The sequence below is a fragment of the Capsella rubella genome, unplaced genomic scaffold, assembly GCF_000375325.1.
Source record: "Capsella rubella cultivar Monte Gargano unplaced genomic scaffold, Caprub1_0 scaffold_4, whole genome shotgun sequence".
In the NCBI taxonomy this organism is placed as follows: domain Eukaryota; kingdom Viridiplantae; phylum Streptophyta; class Magnoliopsida; order Brassicales; family Brassicaceae; genus Capsella; species Capsella rubella.
Window position 1 is genome coordinate 3311052 of NW_006238920.1, and position 18375 is coordinate 3329426.

Consider the following 18375-nt stretch of genomic DNA (forward strand, 5'->3'; position numbering starts at 1 on the left):
CCATCGCCTTGACATTTTTTTGTGGAGCCAAAACTATTGTAACTGTTCGGAATTTGGTAGTGTCGATCGACACGAAGGGTAGGTGTGGATCGACACCAGCAAAATTGGGTTACACGGTTTGGCTTTGAAATCGTCGGTTTGACTCATATCGGTTTGGGAGCAACCCTAGTTTGACTTAAACTCGAGCAGCCGCCTTTCTTCTTCAATTTTTGTTGTTTTGTTGCTTTCTAAAAGAGATAAGAGGAAACTATGAGTGAAGGTGGATCCTAAGGTGCTGAAGGTTGGTTTCCTAAGTGTTATGTGTCATGTTCTTGGGAGTTCTAGCAAAGAGAAGGGGGTTTTTGTGGATATGAGTGTAAGGAGAGTCATGTCCTTCCTCTGTTCTCCTTGTTTCCGTCCCAGTTCATTCTAATAAAAAAGGTAAGTACGTGACCATGGTTGATCTGATCATGTTAAACCCTTCTAATTTGTATTTGATTGATTTAGATGGTTGGGAATTGTTTTGTGTGTCTTGTTTCTGTGTGTTTGGTTGATGTGTTTCCATGTGAATAGACCCAACCCGTTTTCTTTTTTTTTGGATCATGCATAACCGTATTAACCCAATTAAACTAGCTTAACCAGCTACACCGATCTAAATCAATATAAACAACTTAACCAACTATACCAGCTAAACAGGTCTAAATCAATTTTAACCAATTAACTAACTAAACCAAATATTTCAGAATAAACACTGTAACCAAGCAAATTCAATTAAACCAAATAGAACCAGTGTAAGACATTTGATTTAACAAAATAATAACAAAATCATAACAAGCAAGTCAACAATATTCAATACCAACCAACCATCATCCAAATATAAAATAAAACCCTAGCATGTTTCTAAATTGCATAACTGACATTCCTAGCAATAGTTCTAGTAATTATGCAGATCACCCAGCGTGCCCCTAGATCATCTTTCTCTCCTCGCCATGATTCCACGGTCAGACCTTTCCTTTACCTGCATCACAGAAAGAGATGCATAAGTATTTCCAGAAATACTTAGTAAGGTGATCCTCCCATATATGAACTATACACACAAGCAATGTGATAACAACCACACATATAATATAACCAACCAAAAAGACAAACATCCAATGACACTTCCAATTCACCTACAAAATTATCACAAACAAATCACACAATCCCAATCGCTTAGATAAGCTCATGGTCACGCACTCACCTTAACAAGCTGACTGGAATAGGAAAAAAAACAGAAAATAACTCCCCTTGAGACTGCAACAGCCCAGCAACACCCTACAACAAGCCACACAAACAAAAATGCCCTTGAACCAAACAGGACAAAAAACAAAAGAAACAAACAGCCATAAAAACGAAGCCCTAAAACGGAACCTAACCGTTGACTTTCAAATACCTTCGCTGGAAAGCACGACCTAGACGTCACGAAGCTTCCCACAAAATTTTGTGCCGATCAGATAACCGATGAAACCACAATCTGATTTACAAACTCCCCTGATCCCAGTTCGCGAAGAAGATTCTCACTAAACTGCACATAACTTACTGAGACTTAATCCGAATTCACTTCTGTCAAAAGGAGAATCAACGTACACGCCTTACGAACAACCTACCAAATTTCGTTACCTTTGGATATGATTTGATAGGTCGTAACCCTTTTTCCAAGACGTGACGAATCTGGTTTTTTTTTTCCTTATACACCAAAGCAAAGCTAACACTCTCCTTCTCACAAGTGAACTTCTCATTCTCCTTTTCTCTAACTATTTTCTCAGAAACAAACAACAAAACTAACAAAAAGGGGAAGGCGACGTTCTTTATAAAATAGGGATTTTTGTTTAATTTGATTAAACCAAGATTTACCTAAATCGACATTAATTAAACTTCCCTTGGTTCAATTAACAAATCGTCCAGCTTATTAAATCAACCGGAATTAAACCAACTCTACCCCAATTCTTATACAAACTCAAGTCTTCTATTATTTTTCAAAACACGGGCGTTACACCATGATTGAGTGTTAGGGTTCATGGCTGGAGATTTGGAGGTGGTGTTTTCGCTCTCTGGAGAGTTGAGAGGTTATTTTAGGGAGTTTGCGGATTCAGTGTAGGTCGACACCAGTTCGTGTGTCGGTCAACACCAACCATGCATCTGTGCCGGTCGGTACCAATTTCTGGTGTCGGTAGACACCAATTTTCTGGACAGCATTTTCGGGACAGCAAGTCGTTCGTGTCTTTTTATACCTGGTTTGTTTTGGTTGGTCAATTTGATGCATGTTGGATTGGTTTGATATGCTTTTGTGTATAGCACAGTAGATGGGAGGATTGCCCTGAGTATTTGTGATAATACTCACGCATCTCATTATGTTTGTGGTGTAGTTAAAGCAAAGTGTGACCGTGGAATCAAGGCGAGGAGAGAAGAATTATCTAGGGGCTCGCTGATTGTGTTATGGTTTTTGTTATAGCATTACTAGGATTTGTTTTCTTACTCAACATTGCTAGGATTTGTTATTTCTGGAATTTAGAAACATGTTAGGATGATTATGTTGTTTTTAGATGATTTGATGGTTTTATGATATTTGGTTATTGGATTGTTTTCTTTATTTGTTCTTCTGTTGGTTTATGTTTGGGTTAATCTGATTTGTTTGGTCTGCTTTGGTTTAATTGGTTTAAATTGATTTAGTTTGGTTTAGCTGGTTAGGGTTAGTTTAATTCGGTCAAATCTTTTCAACTATGGACATACATTTTATGGACTTAGAAACCATAACCCTACATGGAAATATTCTTAGAGGGTCTAGAACTATACATGGAGATCATTTTTGTGGACTCAAAACTCTCGACAAATATTTTATGAGATAAACTAAGTTTCTTTGGACACAAATCAATGGACAGGTGGCCTTGTTTATATTTTGGGTTTATGAGATAAACTAACATTCCAAAAGATGTTAATGTCTTAGGGTATAGATTGTGTTTCTTTGGACACAAATCAATGGACAGATGGCCTTGTTTATATTTTTGGTTTATGAGATAAACTAACATTCCAAAAGATGTTAATGTTTTAAGGTATAGAGTGTAACCTTTGGTCCTCTCTGCTTACTTAGTGTTCGATTTTTCTTTCCATTTAGTTTTTTTTTTATTCTAAGTTTGAGCTAGAAAAGTCATCTTTGTGCTTCTTATAATAAGGTTTGGGAATCCCATTCCATTAAAATATGGTTAAACTACAATGGTAATGCTTTCAAATTCAAAGATGATAATTTTTTTAATCATTATTAGAGTGACACTTCCAAACTTGTGTCCCTTTTTATCCCCAATGTTTTGATTTTTATCATCTAGTCAATCAGTGTTCTACTCCATTCCAATCCACATAACCCCCTCCCCTTATGTGAAACCACAACAATTGGTTACCATTTTAACTGTGCTTCCTACAATTATTTGTCACATGTAATCTTCATATCCAACTATTATCGTAGTGAGTAACTTTCTAAATTCTAACCCCTCCCCCCCCCCATATATACTATTCCCCTAAAGTTACCATGTTTAGAGTATAGACTTTATGGGTTTGATGAATAATGTTTTAACATCTTTGGTCAGACTTGTGTTTGGATATTTTATTGTCCCAAACAGTCCATGGACAGATAACGATGAACACACAACTTCCTCAATATCTCCCTAAATTTTCAGAGTTTAAGGTATAGACTTTTTTGTTTTAATGAATAATGTTTTCAAACAATCCATGGTGACCAGAAAACAGTATGAGCTTAAGACTGTATCCGGTGGACAACCCCTTAGGTTACCCTTCATGAGTTTTTTTCTTTTTTTCCACTTTGTTTCCAGGCTGTCCATGCTGCTATATGCCCATCAAACAAAACATATTTTGAACGAACCAAACTAAAGGAACAAACCCTTTCTCTCTCTTTCTTTACCAGCGAAGGTTTGTTTACCTTTATTAGGGCAAAGAGGTCTTTTTTTGGACAAACAGTACAGAAAGTTTTCCCTGCTTATATTGTGTTTTTTGCGTATATCTTAAAGAAAAAGTGCATTTTTGCGTATATCTTCTTGTTTTCTAGTCATACTTATTTTATACTAAAACTAACAAGGGTTAAATGGATCATTAAAAACAAGCATGACCGTATAAAAATCACGTTCTAATTTATAATAACTTTTATACGTGCGCTCGACAAGCGCAATAATTTTTTTTTCTTTTTAATGTGTTACATATAGGTTTTTTATCGTTTTTAGATTTATTAATTATTGCAAATTATGAGAACTATTACAGAGATAATTCTATCATGGCAGTTCCTTTCGACCCTATTAGATTCAAAATTGACAACACTCTTTTTTTAGCTTAAATACCCCCTTCTTCAAGCTGATCTTGGACACGTTCTTCTTCTTCAATAGCTTGAATCCCGCCGACCGGCTTTAATTGCGCATCACTGGAGATTTCCTGTAAATTTGTCTCCTTTAATCTGCATAATTGTTAATAAATCTCATTTTTTGGGACTCGGACCCCAGACCTCTTGGTGTAGAAGTATTACTAAAGCCTTAGTCAACATCACTAGTACAGGGGAAACCCATATTTCATATAGGTTTATTTTGTTCTACAAATTTATATTTTATATCTTTTGCTCTGAAAATTTAATGTGAATCCTAAAAAACCCACAATAAAATACCTAAATTACTATACAAAATAATCTTCCGCCTAAGTTGCGACATTTTATGTGGCAGGTGGTTACAGGCTGTATTTCGGTCAATAAAAATTTAGCCAGTAGAGTTTTAAATTGTGACCCATACTGTAGTAGATGCGGGGAACTAGAGTCGGTTAATCATAACATTTTCCAATGTCCGTCGGCACTACAGGCCTCGGGGTTTTTGCCAGTACCCACGGCACTAGGGAGTTTCCATCAGACTCGATTTATGTGAATATGAATTATTTAATTTTGCGGAAACCCAATGGGGTTGATATTTCAATGTATCCTTGGATTTTGTAGTATATTTGGAATGTCAGGAATGAAAAGGTATTTGATAATGTAGATAAGGATCCTAGGGAAATGTTGCGCCTGGCTGGAATGAAGCTTGTTCATGGGCAGTTGCACAGACGGAGGTTTCAATTGCGAAAAATCATGGGATCCCAAGCAACCAGCTCCTTCGGTGGAGGACCCTATGATAAGTTCTATAGGGTAACATGCTTCATTGATGGCTCCTAGAAGGTCGACGATAACTTTTCTGGAGTGGGCTGGTGCTGCATTTCATCGAGAGGTCTCTCAACAATGGGTGCGGCTAAACTACAAATGAGTCTTTCACCGCTAATACGGAAGTCGAAGCATTGATGTGGGCGATGAAGTGTATGATCGATGCATCCTGAAGTGCAGTGACTTTCATTACAGATTGTTCAGATTTGGTAGAGATGGTGTCTTCCCTAGCAGAATAGTCAACGTTCCCGTCCGACATATCTAGAGGAGATCCAAGCAGATAAGGAAGTGTTTTCTTCTTTCTTTTTATAAAAATTTCTTCATTGTTCTAATATTCAAGTGGATAAGTTGGCACGCCGAGTGCGTGTTGAATCGCTACTTTGTCTTGGGAATTAAGAGGAATATAAAAAGAGACTAAAAAATAAAAAATTTCCACCCTTTCTTTCCTCTGAGTTGGCTTGCAGACCAAGGAGGATCAACGTCTCATTGTATTCCGCAGCTCTTTCAATTGACGACTAATCTCCCAACATGCTCAAGAACCAAGAGCCGCCCAGGGATTGGACGGCCATAGGGAGCTTACTTATGAAGATAGGCCGGTCAAACAAAAAAAACGCGCAACGGGCTCCCCGCTCCTACTTGCCTCACTAATTGGTAGGCTGAACCGCATCAGGCCACACACGCTGAATCGGTATCACTTTCGTTGGGAAAGACAAGACGCACAGCACAACGGGGTCGGCATCGGATAGCGAGAATTTTTAAGGTTTCGCTCTCTCCTTATTGGTCCATTTAGCATTTATTTTTAATTTTAATATTTATTTTAAATTAAACCAAATATCAAAAGAATTTAATCATATACTTTAATTCATACTTGAAATCCACACTTTACTACTAAATTGTAATTGAACCCTCTTTCTTCTCCCGCTGCAGATTTTGCCCTGCGCGGATTCTGGAGCTTCTTCTTTAGTCTAGGATAAAGGACTTAAGGTCGCAGACAAGGATAATTTGAATTATATAACTTGTGAAATGACTATTTGTTTCCTCCATTCAATTTCAATTAACACACTATATATTATAATTATAACTCCTCTAATTTAATTATTTTAAAATTATAACTTACATCATATTTTATCCTATAAATACACATTCTTACATCCTCCCCCACCATATCAGATACCCTCAATATTTTCTTTGTTTTATTTTTTAATGTTCTTGCATGGGTTGAAAGCTCAATTAAGATATCATTGTAAGAGCTTGATTATATATTTGGTTTAAATTTTTGTTTTGAATTATCTTTCTTCTTTGTTTTATTTTTATGCACTTCTTCATTTCTTCTTTGTTTTCTTATATTATTAAATGTATAATAATATTTTATGGCTATAAGAAAATTACTTTATCGATAGAATTCAAAAATATTGATTTCCGACCATCGCCCCATAATAAAATCAACCTAAAGAAACCATCTTCATTCATTTACTTTAGATGTTTGTTTCTTTCTCACATATTCATGTATATTTATTTTATTTTCAAAAGTATGTAATTATTTTAACAAAATAAATTTTTGTTATATAATTATCAAACCAATTTGTAAGACATTGAAATGAATAAAATTTTATACAAAAATAAAGGTAATTTGTGTGTATATTTATAAGCTTACACACATATTTGGATAAATTTCAACATTTTTAGTGGTTTTTTGATAAAGTTTTTAAAAGGAGTAAATTTAAAAAGTGGTATTTGAAAAGGGGTATTTTTAAATTCTCCCAATATCATTTCTATTTTTATCATTAAGAATATTATTTTTTTATAAAAAAAATACTCAAAAGTATTGAAAAAATTACCATCAACATTGAACAATTAATCAACGAATGAATTTAAAAGATATGTATGTATGCTTCTATTGTATGATTTAAATAAATAAAATGTAAAAATGTCATAAGCATTAAAATTTATTTTAACTATTTTTCATAAGTAATAAATAAATTAAAATTAATTAACTAAATATACAACAACCCGCTCATATGCGCGGGCATTACCTAGTAGCATAAATAGAAAAGTTATTCATGGATTGGGCCAGCAAATTCTTATCACACAAAAACTTGTATAGTTTTCTAGAGAGGATCCTAGCAAGGATAGTTCGTTCTTAAGTTAAATTTATGGACTTGTTATTGATTTTTTTACTAGCTACTGTGGTTGAGTTTTACAGGCAAACTGAATAACCAGAAGTTACGATCAACAATTAACACATAAGAAAGAATGATACTCCAATAGTAGCTATGTTAAGTAAAACAAAACTCAGTCACTATGCACTGACTGATTCACAGGTGTGATCATAGCCTTTTGAAGAAGTTCATAGCCAGCTAAGTTCAAGGCTCCAAGAGGAGCAGTCCAGAAGAACCTTGGAACAGCTCCTTTGTAGAAAGCCAGAGGACCCTCATGTGTGAGTATGGAATAAGCAGCCATCCACATCGGAAATTCTACGCCTTGTGGAGCAGTCATCATTCTAGTTTTAATCACATCGAATGGCGTTGTTAAGACAGCAGTGAAACCACCGGACAAGGCTCCAACCGCAATGGCCTCCCACGGCTCTAACTCTCTTCCTAATTGTCTCTCCACCACCTGTGAAACTCAATCCCAACCACAACATATTAAATACACGAAGACATGTGATGGTCCTGCTTCTGTTCTATCATGATTACCTTCTTTGATTGGTTGTAAAGTCCCATGCCAGCAACGTAAAACGGAACCTCGCGTAGAAGTGTAACACCAGTCCCACGGAAGAGTCCTTTGAGCCCTTCTTGATTCCAAGTCGAAACTGTAGCTTCCACTATGTTATCAAACTGGTTAGCTTGTAACCGTTGTTTCAATACCTCACACGGTATTCGCAGTGTAGTCCCCAAAACAGTGCCAAGAAAAGACGCGATTGACTGAACCTACAAGAACCAAGAAGAAAACCAAATTTAAAGAATGAAACATGAAGTTGGCAATGAGCTATTAACAACTAACTTGAATGTCGAGGAGAGAAGGAGCAACGAGAGGTAACGCCAATTTACTTGCTTCATATATACTTGTTCGTAAACCATGGCTGAAACATCAAAAATAAGAGATAAGATAATGACCATACTTAAACAAACATACCCAAGTCAGAGCATAGGAGATCAAAACCTTGCAAATTGACCAACAACAGCAGGAACAGAGCCTTTATATAAACCTCGAGCACCAATCTCAGGAATCTTTGACAATATCTCCACAAAAGACAATGTTGTTGATGCTTGAACTTGTGTCTAAATAAACCAAAACACAATCACATAACTAATAAGAACAATCTCATAAACACTAACACAAGAACCTGAAACTTAGTCAAGAGATGATTATATTACCTTGACAGTATCCACAGGATGCATAAGAAAAGCAGAGAAAGCACATGAAATCCCTCCAGCTAATGCAGATTTAACAAGATGACCAACATCTAATCCAACTCTTGTCCTAACAATTACAGAGTTACTCCTACACATAACCCAAAAACCATATCAAGTCTCAAGATGTTCCAAAAAAAAAAACAGTATCTACAACGACAAGGCTATTGTCCTCACTCCTCACCTATTATCAAAGTTATTGCCTTTAACAAGATGACCAACATCTAATCCAACTCTTGTCCTAACAATTACAGAGTTACTCCTACACATATCCCACTTTAGTCTCAAGCTACAACTACAACTACAAAGCTATTGTCCTTACCCAGTAACAAAGCTATTGCCTTTATTGATCAACGGAGCTATATCATTGGATCTTGAAGTAAAGGTTCCAACTTTGGCAAAATTTAAGCTACACGAATCTGAATTCTTTGTTTTGCGCAAACAAGGATTTTGAGAATAAAGAAACAAATCATTAAGAATAGAGAGAACTAGAGTTTCATGTGATATATGTTCTCTACTCAGAGCTTTATCCACCATTCTTGATTTCTGTGGATCTTTGGATGAACTTTGAATCGCCAACGTAAACAGTTCTTCAATCGTCGTCATCAGAGAAGAAAAAAGAAATGTGATATCAGTGGGAATATTTTGAGATTTGGTCAACGTTTGATCCAAAGTTTAGTTGGTATAAAATAATGTTGCCTTTAAGGTGTTCGACGAAATGATAAGTGTGTTAAAATAAGGTCTCGTTGTTCCCTTTATTGAATGAAATAAAGGTTTCGTTGCACTTGGTATCCTAAAAACTAACTTCAATCTCTTCAAGTTCATAATTTTCTAATTACACAGAATCCTCCAAAATAATGATTGTTATAAAAGATGTGGTTTTAGATTAAAGAATAAAGAGAAAAATATAAATTTACGCGAAATTTTTTTTTTACGTATGAATTATCAATAAATATGCAAATAAGTGTAAATTTAACAGTTTTTCCCCATACTAACTTAATGCCTAATGCCCAAAACGTCTAATATGTAATTAAGCGATTGTAGACGGTTTAATGTTTACAACTATATGTGTTATTAACTGATAAAACGAAATTTCATCAAAATGTAAAGCCAAAAATTTACATATCTTTAGATGACCGCAAACACATGTTTTGTTTGCTTGGCTTCAATGTCGGCTCTAGCTATGTGATGTGAAGGGAGACACCATTTTGCATCGAGCAATGGACTCAATCCGTCTCACTCTCATGCCACCGGAAAAGAAATAAATATCTACTTTAGAAAAGAAGGAAAAGAGAGAATGGAACGATTGTCCTTATCCTGTTCGAAAATATTTTATATTTTTGTTATTTTGCTTTTCTTTTGTGCTAGCTTGTCTAACATTTACTCTTGGAATTGTTTTAACACCGAAAATTTTACTTTAAATTATTTTAAAAATGTTTAGAAAATTCAATGTCTTTGTAACATAAAAAAATCTTCACACCGAGGTTATTATAAGAAACACACTCCAAAGATAAATGATTTTCACTCTACTCTCTCCACCATGGAAGATCCAAAGATACACTACCCACGTAGCTTCTCACATGACCACTCCTTCACACTTCCTCTTTATTTGGTCTCTCCGACCGATCTTTCAAGGAACTTCTTGAACCATTTGGCTGAATCTTTAGGATAACGTTTGAGCCCATCAGCATAGTCAACATAGTAAAGACCAAACCTAACAGTGTATCCATGTTCCCATTCAAAGTTGTCCATCATTGACCATGCATAGTGTCCTCTTACATCACACCCATCCTTCCTATAAACATAATATTACTTTCATTAACATAAATGGTCTATATCTAAGATACTGAAATAAACATTGTCACAAAGATGAAGATTAAACCCAAAGAAAGATCAAGAACTAACACTATAGCATTGTGAAGTGCTTCAAAGTGTGCCTTAAAGTAATCAATCCTAAACGTGTCATTAAGTATCTCTTCTCTTGGTCTTGTTCCATCGTCCGTCTCATGGATTCCTAAATTTCAATTATCAAAAACGTAAACTATATAAATAGTTTTATTAAAATTATATAATTTTGGTTAATAATTGACTAAATATATATATATATATATATATATTTAAATCAAACTAATGTTCTAACCATTCTCCTTGATGTAGACTGGAATGTTATTGTATTTATCCTTAACATAGTTAAGAACTTTTCGTAAGCCTTCCGGGTATGACAATATTAAACCACTTCCAACCTAAAATTTTAAAAATTTTAAATATACTTTAAGATGATCAATTATATATAGCATTGAAAAATTAATAGTAATTATGAAAAAATAAGTATATTCTTACCCCATTTCCAATGATATGACCACTATGATCAGCCACTGTTTCAAAACATATTATAAAGTATAGTTAAAAACTTAAAATTAGTATATGAAACAAGTCTACAGTAATTTTAATTAGCATTACGTACGTTTCCTTTCAACAAGATTGTCAGTCTTGCACCGAGGCTTTTCAGGGTCGATGTCATCAAGAAGAGTTGCGAAGCGTGCTGTATAGTAATTTATTCCGACAAAATCAGTTGAACCTTTTAACAGTTGTGACTGTTCTGTAGTAAACAAAGGTAATTTGTCTCCGGCATATTTTTTTACAGTCTCTGGGTAATCTCCATATATGAGTGGATCGAGATGCCTATACGAATAAGAATTTTAAAAAGTTAATATTACAAGTAGATAGAAATGATGCACGTAAAATACGTACTAAACCACTATTGAGGATCTGAATGGTGACAGCGTATTTGACTGTATGGGAGAAGCGGTTTTAATATGCGGTACGATTCAACTGCGGTATTTAAAAAAATAAATTTGTGGGAAAAATGCGATTTGTGATTTTTTTAGACCGCTAGGTTAATACTACTTATGTTTTTTAAAACGTTTCATGCATATATATGTTGGTTAATTTCGCAAATCTCAAAAAAAAAATTCAAAAAACACTAACAAAAACAAAATTGGCTTGAATGGTTACATATGTGCATTATTGCGGTGCAGGACGAAAAACGCCCGCTTTTATGGTCACTATTCATGGCCTGAGTTTGAGTTGCTGGCGGAAAAAAAAAGTAGATAGAAATAATGATATAAGCAAAATCATCTTAAAAAGGAAAAGTCTTTAGATAACTTACCATCCAATTTCAAACGCAAGAGCTCGTTCAACTGCATCTTTATCATCATCCGAGTCTGAATTATAAGGCTCATGCCATATTGGTGCCAATACTATTCCAATTTTACTATCATGAGATATTTTTTTGCATTTTCGGAATTCATCTACGGCAGTGGCATGAGCAAGAAGAGTGTTGTGTGAAACAATGTAAGGCTCAGTACTAGAATCGCCGGCCTGACTTATTTCATTTACCCAACTCGAGCATCGTCCGGGCGCCTTGTTACCATTATCGTAACCTGCAATGGCCATGATGTATGGCTCATTGATAGTTGTCCACATTTTAACTTTATCTCCCAATTCTTCAAAACAAACTCTCGCGAAATCTCTAAAATCTTCTCTGTTTTAAAATTAATCAAAAAAATTAACATCAGTTGTTTGTAAAATAACAATAGTTTTGGTGTTGGATAGTATATGTTAATTAGGCTTACACGATTTTAGGACTTAGAAATCCACCATATTCGTCATCCAAGGATTGTGGATGGTCCCAATGATACAACGTCATTGAAGGTTGTATGTCTTCATATTTAGCAAAACATATAATTAATATGTGACGATTACATCAATATTATGATTTAATTGTATTAAGTATATAATTTTAGCATAATTACTGGTGTAATGTTATGTTCTTACCATTAGCAAGAAGTTCGTCTATGAGGTCCTTATAGAACTGTACACCTTCTTTGTTTACCCCATCCTTCAGCTTTCCAGCTATTGACAAATTAAATTTCACCACAAAATAATTCGTTTAAATCATTAGGCCCACTAATTGGAAAGTACATTTCAGAACAACTTTAACTAAACTTAGAATATCATTGAAAATTGTGTAAATTTAGTTATCTCATTAAGGGTAAAATAGTTTAATACAGTATAAATTAAAATAATTAACTAAAAACACAAGAATATATTTAATCTCTCTTCATATGATGGGTATATCATTTAGAATTTAACTAATTAAATATGTTTATTGCATATTAACCAAAAAAAATATGTCTATTACAGGATTTATTTTTTAAGAAACATTTTAGCATCAATTTCTAAAAATGTGTAAACATAAGAGCCTTGACATCCAATATATATATATTAAGCAATTGTCTTTAAAATTCGTTGTTTGAAGCAGTTGTATTTGACACCAAAAAAAAAAATGCAGTTGTGTTTAAATGTTTTTGAATCAACTTGACGACCCATCACTAATCTGCTCTGGATCCAATATTAAAATTTATTAATTATTAATTTGGTAAAATCCATTAAACAAACCAGAAAAATTAGTATTGATCTGTGACCCTATATTACTAGTTATAGATTTAAAATCATACCAAAAAAAGTTATAGATTTAAACAGTTGTTGTGTTGTATTTGATAAAATACTATAAGTATATTTATTATATCACTATTGATGTGTTGTATTGATGATAATGATGTTGTAATATTTATTACAATGGTGAGATATATTACAAAACTTATCTACAATTCTTATTATATTACTATTGATGTATTGTGCTGATGATAATGGTGTTGTAATGTTTATTACAATTATGAGATGTATTACAAAAATTATCTACAAATCATGGTCCAAGTATGGACCTAGTTGTTATCATCAACAAGTCAGAGAGATGTTTTTCCGACATAAAAAAGAGACATGTTTAAAACTTACTTGGAATTATTCTAGACCACGAGATTGAGAATCGGAATGAGTCCATGTTTATCTCCTTCATTAATTTTATGTCATCCTGTTTTGTTTGGCTAATTAGAAAAAAACATATGGACTAACCAAAAATGGAAACTAAGTACATGCAAGTGCAAGCTTAGGTAGAGAGTGTACCTTGTAACGATGATAAAAATCAAGAGCTACATCTCCATTATGCATTTTGGTCCTTTCTGAAGTCAATGATGAATTATTAAATCAATCGTAATTAAGTCTTTTGTCCCAAGTCACAAATAATTCTGAATCAATTTTGAATTTTTCCTTGTTTACAAATTTTTGATTTTACCATTTTTTAAGTAACAAAAATACGATTAAACATGCATTTTATTTGTTATATTAGAGTTTAGTCGGTTTTAGTTGTCTTTAGAATTAGTATTTACTATTAAATACGTATTTTAGAGAAAAAGACATTTTTAAAAATTCAAAAATGAAAAACTCATAAGATTTGAGCAAAAAATAACATTTTCGTAAAATTTATCGTAGGAAATAATATTTTTTGTAAGAACTCCCAATAATACAATAGAAATGTCAAATGTGGTATGGTTGGTAGGTATAGTGTCAAGTCCATAGATTTTATTTTTCTGTAACCGGACAAACCTGGATAAGTGTGGCTGAAATGGTCCCATATACTTGGAGACTTGCCACCTTCATTGGTTGCACCTTCGTACTGCATTACATCATTTATATTTTAAAAATAGATTCAGAGCTAGGGTTTGTTTTAGTTTTTTTTTATCTTTTTTTTTTGTTATAATTAAATGAATACAAAATTACAAGAACAAGCTATGAGCTTTTGGGTAATAAAGTTTCTACTTCTTAGAATAAAGTTTCTTCTTCTTAGAGAGTGGTAGAATAGTAATGGATTAAGTATATAGACTTAAAGATGAATCTGATGACCATTTCAAAAGCTTAGTTTATAATGACAAAACATGATCTGTTTTACCATGAAAGTGATCGAGTAGTATGTATTAAAAATATGTAATTTGGGAATGAAAGAAACTTAATTACATAATAAAATATGGTTTAGCTAGTTTTCTCTGTTAAGATGATCGAATAATCGAAACTGAATTACCCAAAAGCTAGATATTCTTTTGTCCCCAAACAAAACATTATAATAACTTTACTGTGCAGGTTTTAATTTTTCTTTATCTACTATTTATTATCTCACATTTTAATAGTTTTCTCTTCATCTTTTATATACATATCAATATCTACATAATTTTGTTCACATGATTTTGTTTTTAAATGAATTATTAGCTAAACATCATCTTTTCCAGGCTTAATATTAATTTTCTTGTGTCTTACAATCACAATTTTATTATTTACCATATTTTTTTGAATATTTTGTGTTAATAAAACTAGAGTGAACACGTTAATAAAATGAAAAAAAAAATCGAAATTCTCATTAATCAAATTAATAGATATAATCAAGGAGAGAAAATCATATGTGGACAAAAAACACACACGAAACTATTTCAAAATGACTTTACGTTTTATTGGGGTCTTTGAAATATTAATCAATCACTATCTCAATGTTTTTGTGAAATTTAGTCAGTAAGAAAACTTTATCTTGCCATCTAAGATTAAGAGTTAAGATGATGCAGACTACTTTGTCCCATATATATTATATATTTGACTTTCCATTCATTTTACATTCAAATCTTAGCTGTCTTGATTAAGTTTTACTGGTTCACCTTTCTAATTACATAGACTAAAACCACCATGTTTTGCAATTTCATTTGTCAATAGTATATAATATACGAATTTAAGTCCGGAGTAATACTAACATAAATGATTAGCTTACATGTCTATAATTGAATTTTTTATTACTAAAATAGTATTTTCAAAGACAAATCTTATCATAAATACCTCTAAAATTGGAAAAGTTTCTAAAATATTTATAAAAAACATCTCAAAAATACCACAAAACAAAAACTAAAACTAAATTAACTTTTAACATTCAAAACTAAACCCTAAATCTTATATATTAAACTATACCCCTAAAACCTATACCTTAAATCTAAAATAGTCAAGCCAAACCCAAATAAATATATTTTTTACACCTTTAACAATCAAACTTTGAATTTATGTTATTTTTAGAAAACAATATTTGTGATATATTTAGGAGAAATAAACTTTGTAATAGTGTTATTTCTGGAAAAACAACTTCGCTAATTCTATTTTAAATTGGCTTGATATATAGAAATCTCAATTATTTGTTTTACATAAAACTGTAAATTTCAAAAATAGAAAAAAATATAATCCTATAAAACACAAAAAAAAAACCATTAAACAAAAGCTTAACTTAACTGCGAAATTACGTACATAGTTTGAGAATTGTTTTATCATAAACTAGAGAACTTCATGTATTGATCAAAGTCTTATAGAATCACATAACCAACACAAAGTGTGCTTTACCTGAAACGATGAACCAGCCGTTCCAAAAAGGAAACCATCAGGAAAACTATGTCTATCTAGTTTTAGAGAATCAATCGTATTTGCCATTTTCATATCTCTCTCTCTTTCTCTCTTTTTCTGTTATTGTTGTCTTTGTGAGATTTTGAAAGTGATGATATAGACATAAGAGAGTTTTATACTTGGTCATATATATAGAGGATTATATTTTCAATACGTTATCTACGTGGAAATAATTTAGTCTTTGTTTTTCCTTTTTTGGTGTAATGACATACATATAAGCATATATCTAGCTTAGATAGTGTCAGAACTCAGTTTTCTTGAAAAAAAAATTATAATATTTCTTTTTTTGGTCCTTTACACCAACCAAATATATCTTTATTCCACATGCATACAGACTACTTTTGTTTTGTCTTTGATATTCCATTTCTGGGTGTTTAGGGTTTTACCATTATCTGAATATTTCCATGATTACTGTTCATTTAAATATATTTTTCTAATACTTTTCTCACATACATATGTGTGCAAATTATAATTGATTAGGAAAGAGTTATTTTTGATGGCATTTTTAGATTTTGCATTTTGGTGTACATATTTTAGATTTGTGCCATTTAAAAAATTTAAAAACATTTTTTTGCTTCAAGTTTGAGTTTTCTTGGTTCCATTTTTATAGGGTTTAGTATTTGTTATATGTTTTTGCTTCATATTTTAAGATTAACATGTGTTTAGTCCATAAGAATTTCCCTTGGATAGCATCTTTTAAGTATTTTTAAATACTATCATTTGTCTTTTTTACAAAAATACCACAAAAGTTTTATTTTTCCAAAAATAACAGATACATAAAAAATTAAATTTTGAAGATATAGTTTTTTTTTTATGTGTGGCTTGACTATTTACATTTAGGATATAGTTTTAAGGGGTATGGTCTAGTATTTATGATTTAGAAATTAGTTTTTCATGTTCAAAATTTAAGTTTTAGTTTTGTGGTATTTGGAAAAATTGTATTTTGTGGTATTTTTAGAGAATGAACTTCATGATGTTATTTTTGGAAAAAACTCAGTTTACTGATTTTAAGAGAATTCCCCTTAATTCATTGTGTTTAGGTTAAGTCGATTCTATTTTTTCTTACAGTTTAATATTTGTGATAAAGTATGTATCTTAGAGAAAAAAAATGTTCATTTGTAAGTGTTTAAAAAATGGCATATCTTTAAAAATAAGAGCGAAAACGACACATCCGTAAATTTGAGTAAGAAAATGGTAAAAAAAATGTATAAATTTTCAAGTGGCCAAAACGACAAATCTACAAAGTCAATAAGAAAATAGTATATCTAAAATTTTTGGATCATAAAATGGCAATTTCAACAAGAATCCGGTGCAAATTAATGTTGATGTTGAGTGTCGTTAACATCATGAGGGCTACATGCACTGTTAGCATATAGTGCCAACAGTGAAACTACTTCGTGGAACAATTAGAATTTCACATGTGTAACTTAAGTATTTAAGTACATCATCTAAACACTCTTTTAAGAAAAAAAATGTTTGATAAAAAAATATATCTATTTTTAAATTGTTACTAGGGTCATTTAGGTGATTATTGATATAAAAAAAAAAGAATGGAAGAATTTATGCTGATTGGAGTGATGGTCAAAGGTGGCGTCAGGTGGTCAGAGGTGGTGGTCGTTGGTGGTGGCCGGTGGTCGTTGGGCTGACAGTAATGGTGACCGGTGGTCGGAGATGGTGGTGGCCGTTGGTGGAGGATGTGGTGACTGGAAATGGTGACCGGTGGCCGCGGGTGATGGTGACGGGTGGCCGGCGGTGGTGGTAACCGGTGGCCGGTGGTGGTGGTGATCCGTAGCCGGCGGTGGTGGTGATCAGTGGTCGGCGGTGGTAGTGATCGGTGGCCAGTGGTGGTGGTAACCAATGGTCGTCGGTGGTGGTGACCGGTGGTTGGCGATGGTGGTATAGATAGGAGGTGGTTGGAGGTGAAGTGGTGGTTGGAGGTGGGGTGGTGGTGATAAGAAGGGGTAGAGGAGAGTGGGGTTAATCCTGTAAATAATACATAAAATATAGAGAATATCACTTTTAATAGGTTAGTTTGTAAATTATAACTTTTTTGAAGGTTGTTGGTGCCAAAATCTCTTGTTACTATGTTAAACCAAGAAAAATAAGTTGTTAGGCCATGTGCATTGCAAGGACTGCATTTGTTATAAAAAAAAACACAGACAACCAATCGCGGGCCGCCACATGTCAGTGAGACCCGCGAAGAAGGCAGGGACCGTCCCTCTTGGACGTACGTCCCGCTTTTTTTTTTCTCTTTTCAATTTTTTTTTTAGTTTTTTTGGGTAGGGGACATGGCAAGGGCATTGGGGACATGGCAAGGACTACCAATGCCCTTGCCCTTACTATATATAGAAAAAAACAAGTATATTTGTAACAAGAAAACATGAA

General features: G+C 33.0%; 2 protein-coding genes across 3 annotated transcripts; both read right to left on the reverse strand.

The window, feature by feature from the left end:
* Nucleotides 1–7334: 7334 nt before the first annotated feature.
* Nucleotides 7335–9315, reverse strand: LOC17888686 (S-adenosylmethionine mitochondrial carrier protein). 2 transcript variants are annotated; one of them, XM_023784841.1, is made up of 7 exons: nucleotides 8930–9315; nucleotides 8792–8869; nucleotides 8572–8698; nucleotides 8357–8475; nucleotides 8198–8276; nucleotides 7891–8124; nucleotides 7335–7810 (listed from the first exon to the last, which is right to left on the reverse strand). In XM_023784841.1, the coding sequence occupies exons 1-7, from the start codon at nucleotides 9211–9213 to the stop codon at nucleotides 7487–7489; spliced, it is 1245 nt and encodes a 414-aa protein (XP_023640609.1). In that variant the 5' UTR covers nucleotides 9214–9315; the 3' UTR covers nucleotides 7335–7486. The 2 variants fall into 2 exon arrangements, with proteins under 2 accessions (XP_023640609.1, XP_006294383.1); XM_006294321.2 differs by lacking the exon at nucleotides 8792–8869 and having other exon boundaries at nucleotides 8930–9314.
* Nucleotides 9316–10212: 897 nt separating this feature from the next.
* LOC17889192 (beta-glucosidase 30) lies at nucleotides 10213–14265 on the reverse strand. The gene is made up of 11 exons (XM_023783835.1): nucleotides 14113–14265; nucleotides 13633–13688; nucleotides 13465–13540; nucleotides 12445–12522; nucleotides 12243–12330; nucleotides 11777–12151; nucleotides 11072–11289; nucleotides 10948–10982; nucleotides 10748–10850; nucleotides 10513–10621; nucleotides 10213–10402 (listed from the first exon to the last, which is right to left on the reverse strand). The coding sequence occupies exons 1-11, from the start codon at nucleotides 14186–14188 to the stop codon at nucleotides 10213–10215; spliced, it is 1404 nt and encodes a 467-aa protein (XP_023639603.1). The 5' UTR covers nucleotides 14189–14265.
* Between the last annotated feature and the right edge of the window lie 4110 nt (nucleotides 14266–18375).

What these genes read in the sequence shown, in the direction of transcription:
- LOC17888686 (XM_023784841.1), bottom strand. Translation starts at nt 9,213, where the DNA reads ATGACGACGATTGAAGAACTGTTTACGTTGGCGATTCAAAGTTCATCC. An exon ending in GGCAATAACTTTGATAATAG is followed by an intron (nt 8,699 to 8,791) that starts GTGAGGAGTGAG and finishes GGTTATGTGTAG; the next exon opens with GAGTAACTCTGTAATTGTTA. An exon ending in TTTACAACCAATCAAAGAAG is followed by an intron (nt 7,811 to 7,890) that starts GTAATCATGATA and finishes TGAGTTTCACAG; the next exon opens with GTGGTGGAGAGACAATTAGG.
- LOC17889192 (XM_023783835.1), bottom strand. Translation starts at nt 14,188, where the DNA reads ATGCAGTACGAAGGTGCAACCAATGAAGGTGGCAAGTCTCCAAGTATA. An exon ending in GTGGTCTAGAATAATTCCAA is followed by an intron (nt 12,523 to 13,464) that starts GTAAGTTTTAAA and finishes ATTTGTCAATAG; the next exon opens with CTGGAAAGCTGAAGGATGGG. An exon ending in CAATCTTGTTGAAAGGAAAC is followed by an intron (nt 10,983 to 11,071) that starts GTACGTAATGCT and finishes GTTTTGAAACAG; the next exon opens with TGGCTGATCATAGTGGTCAT.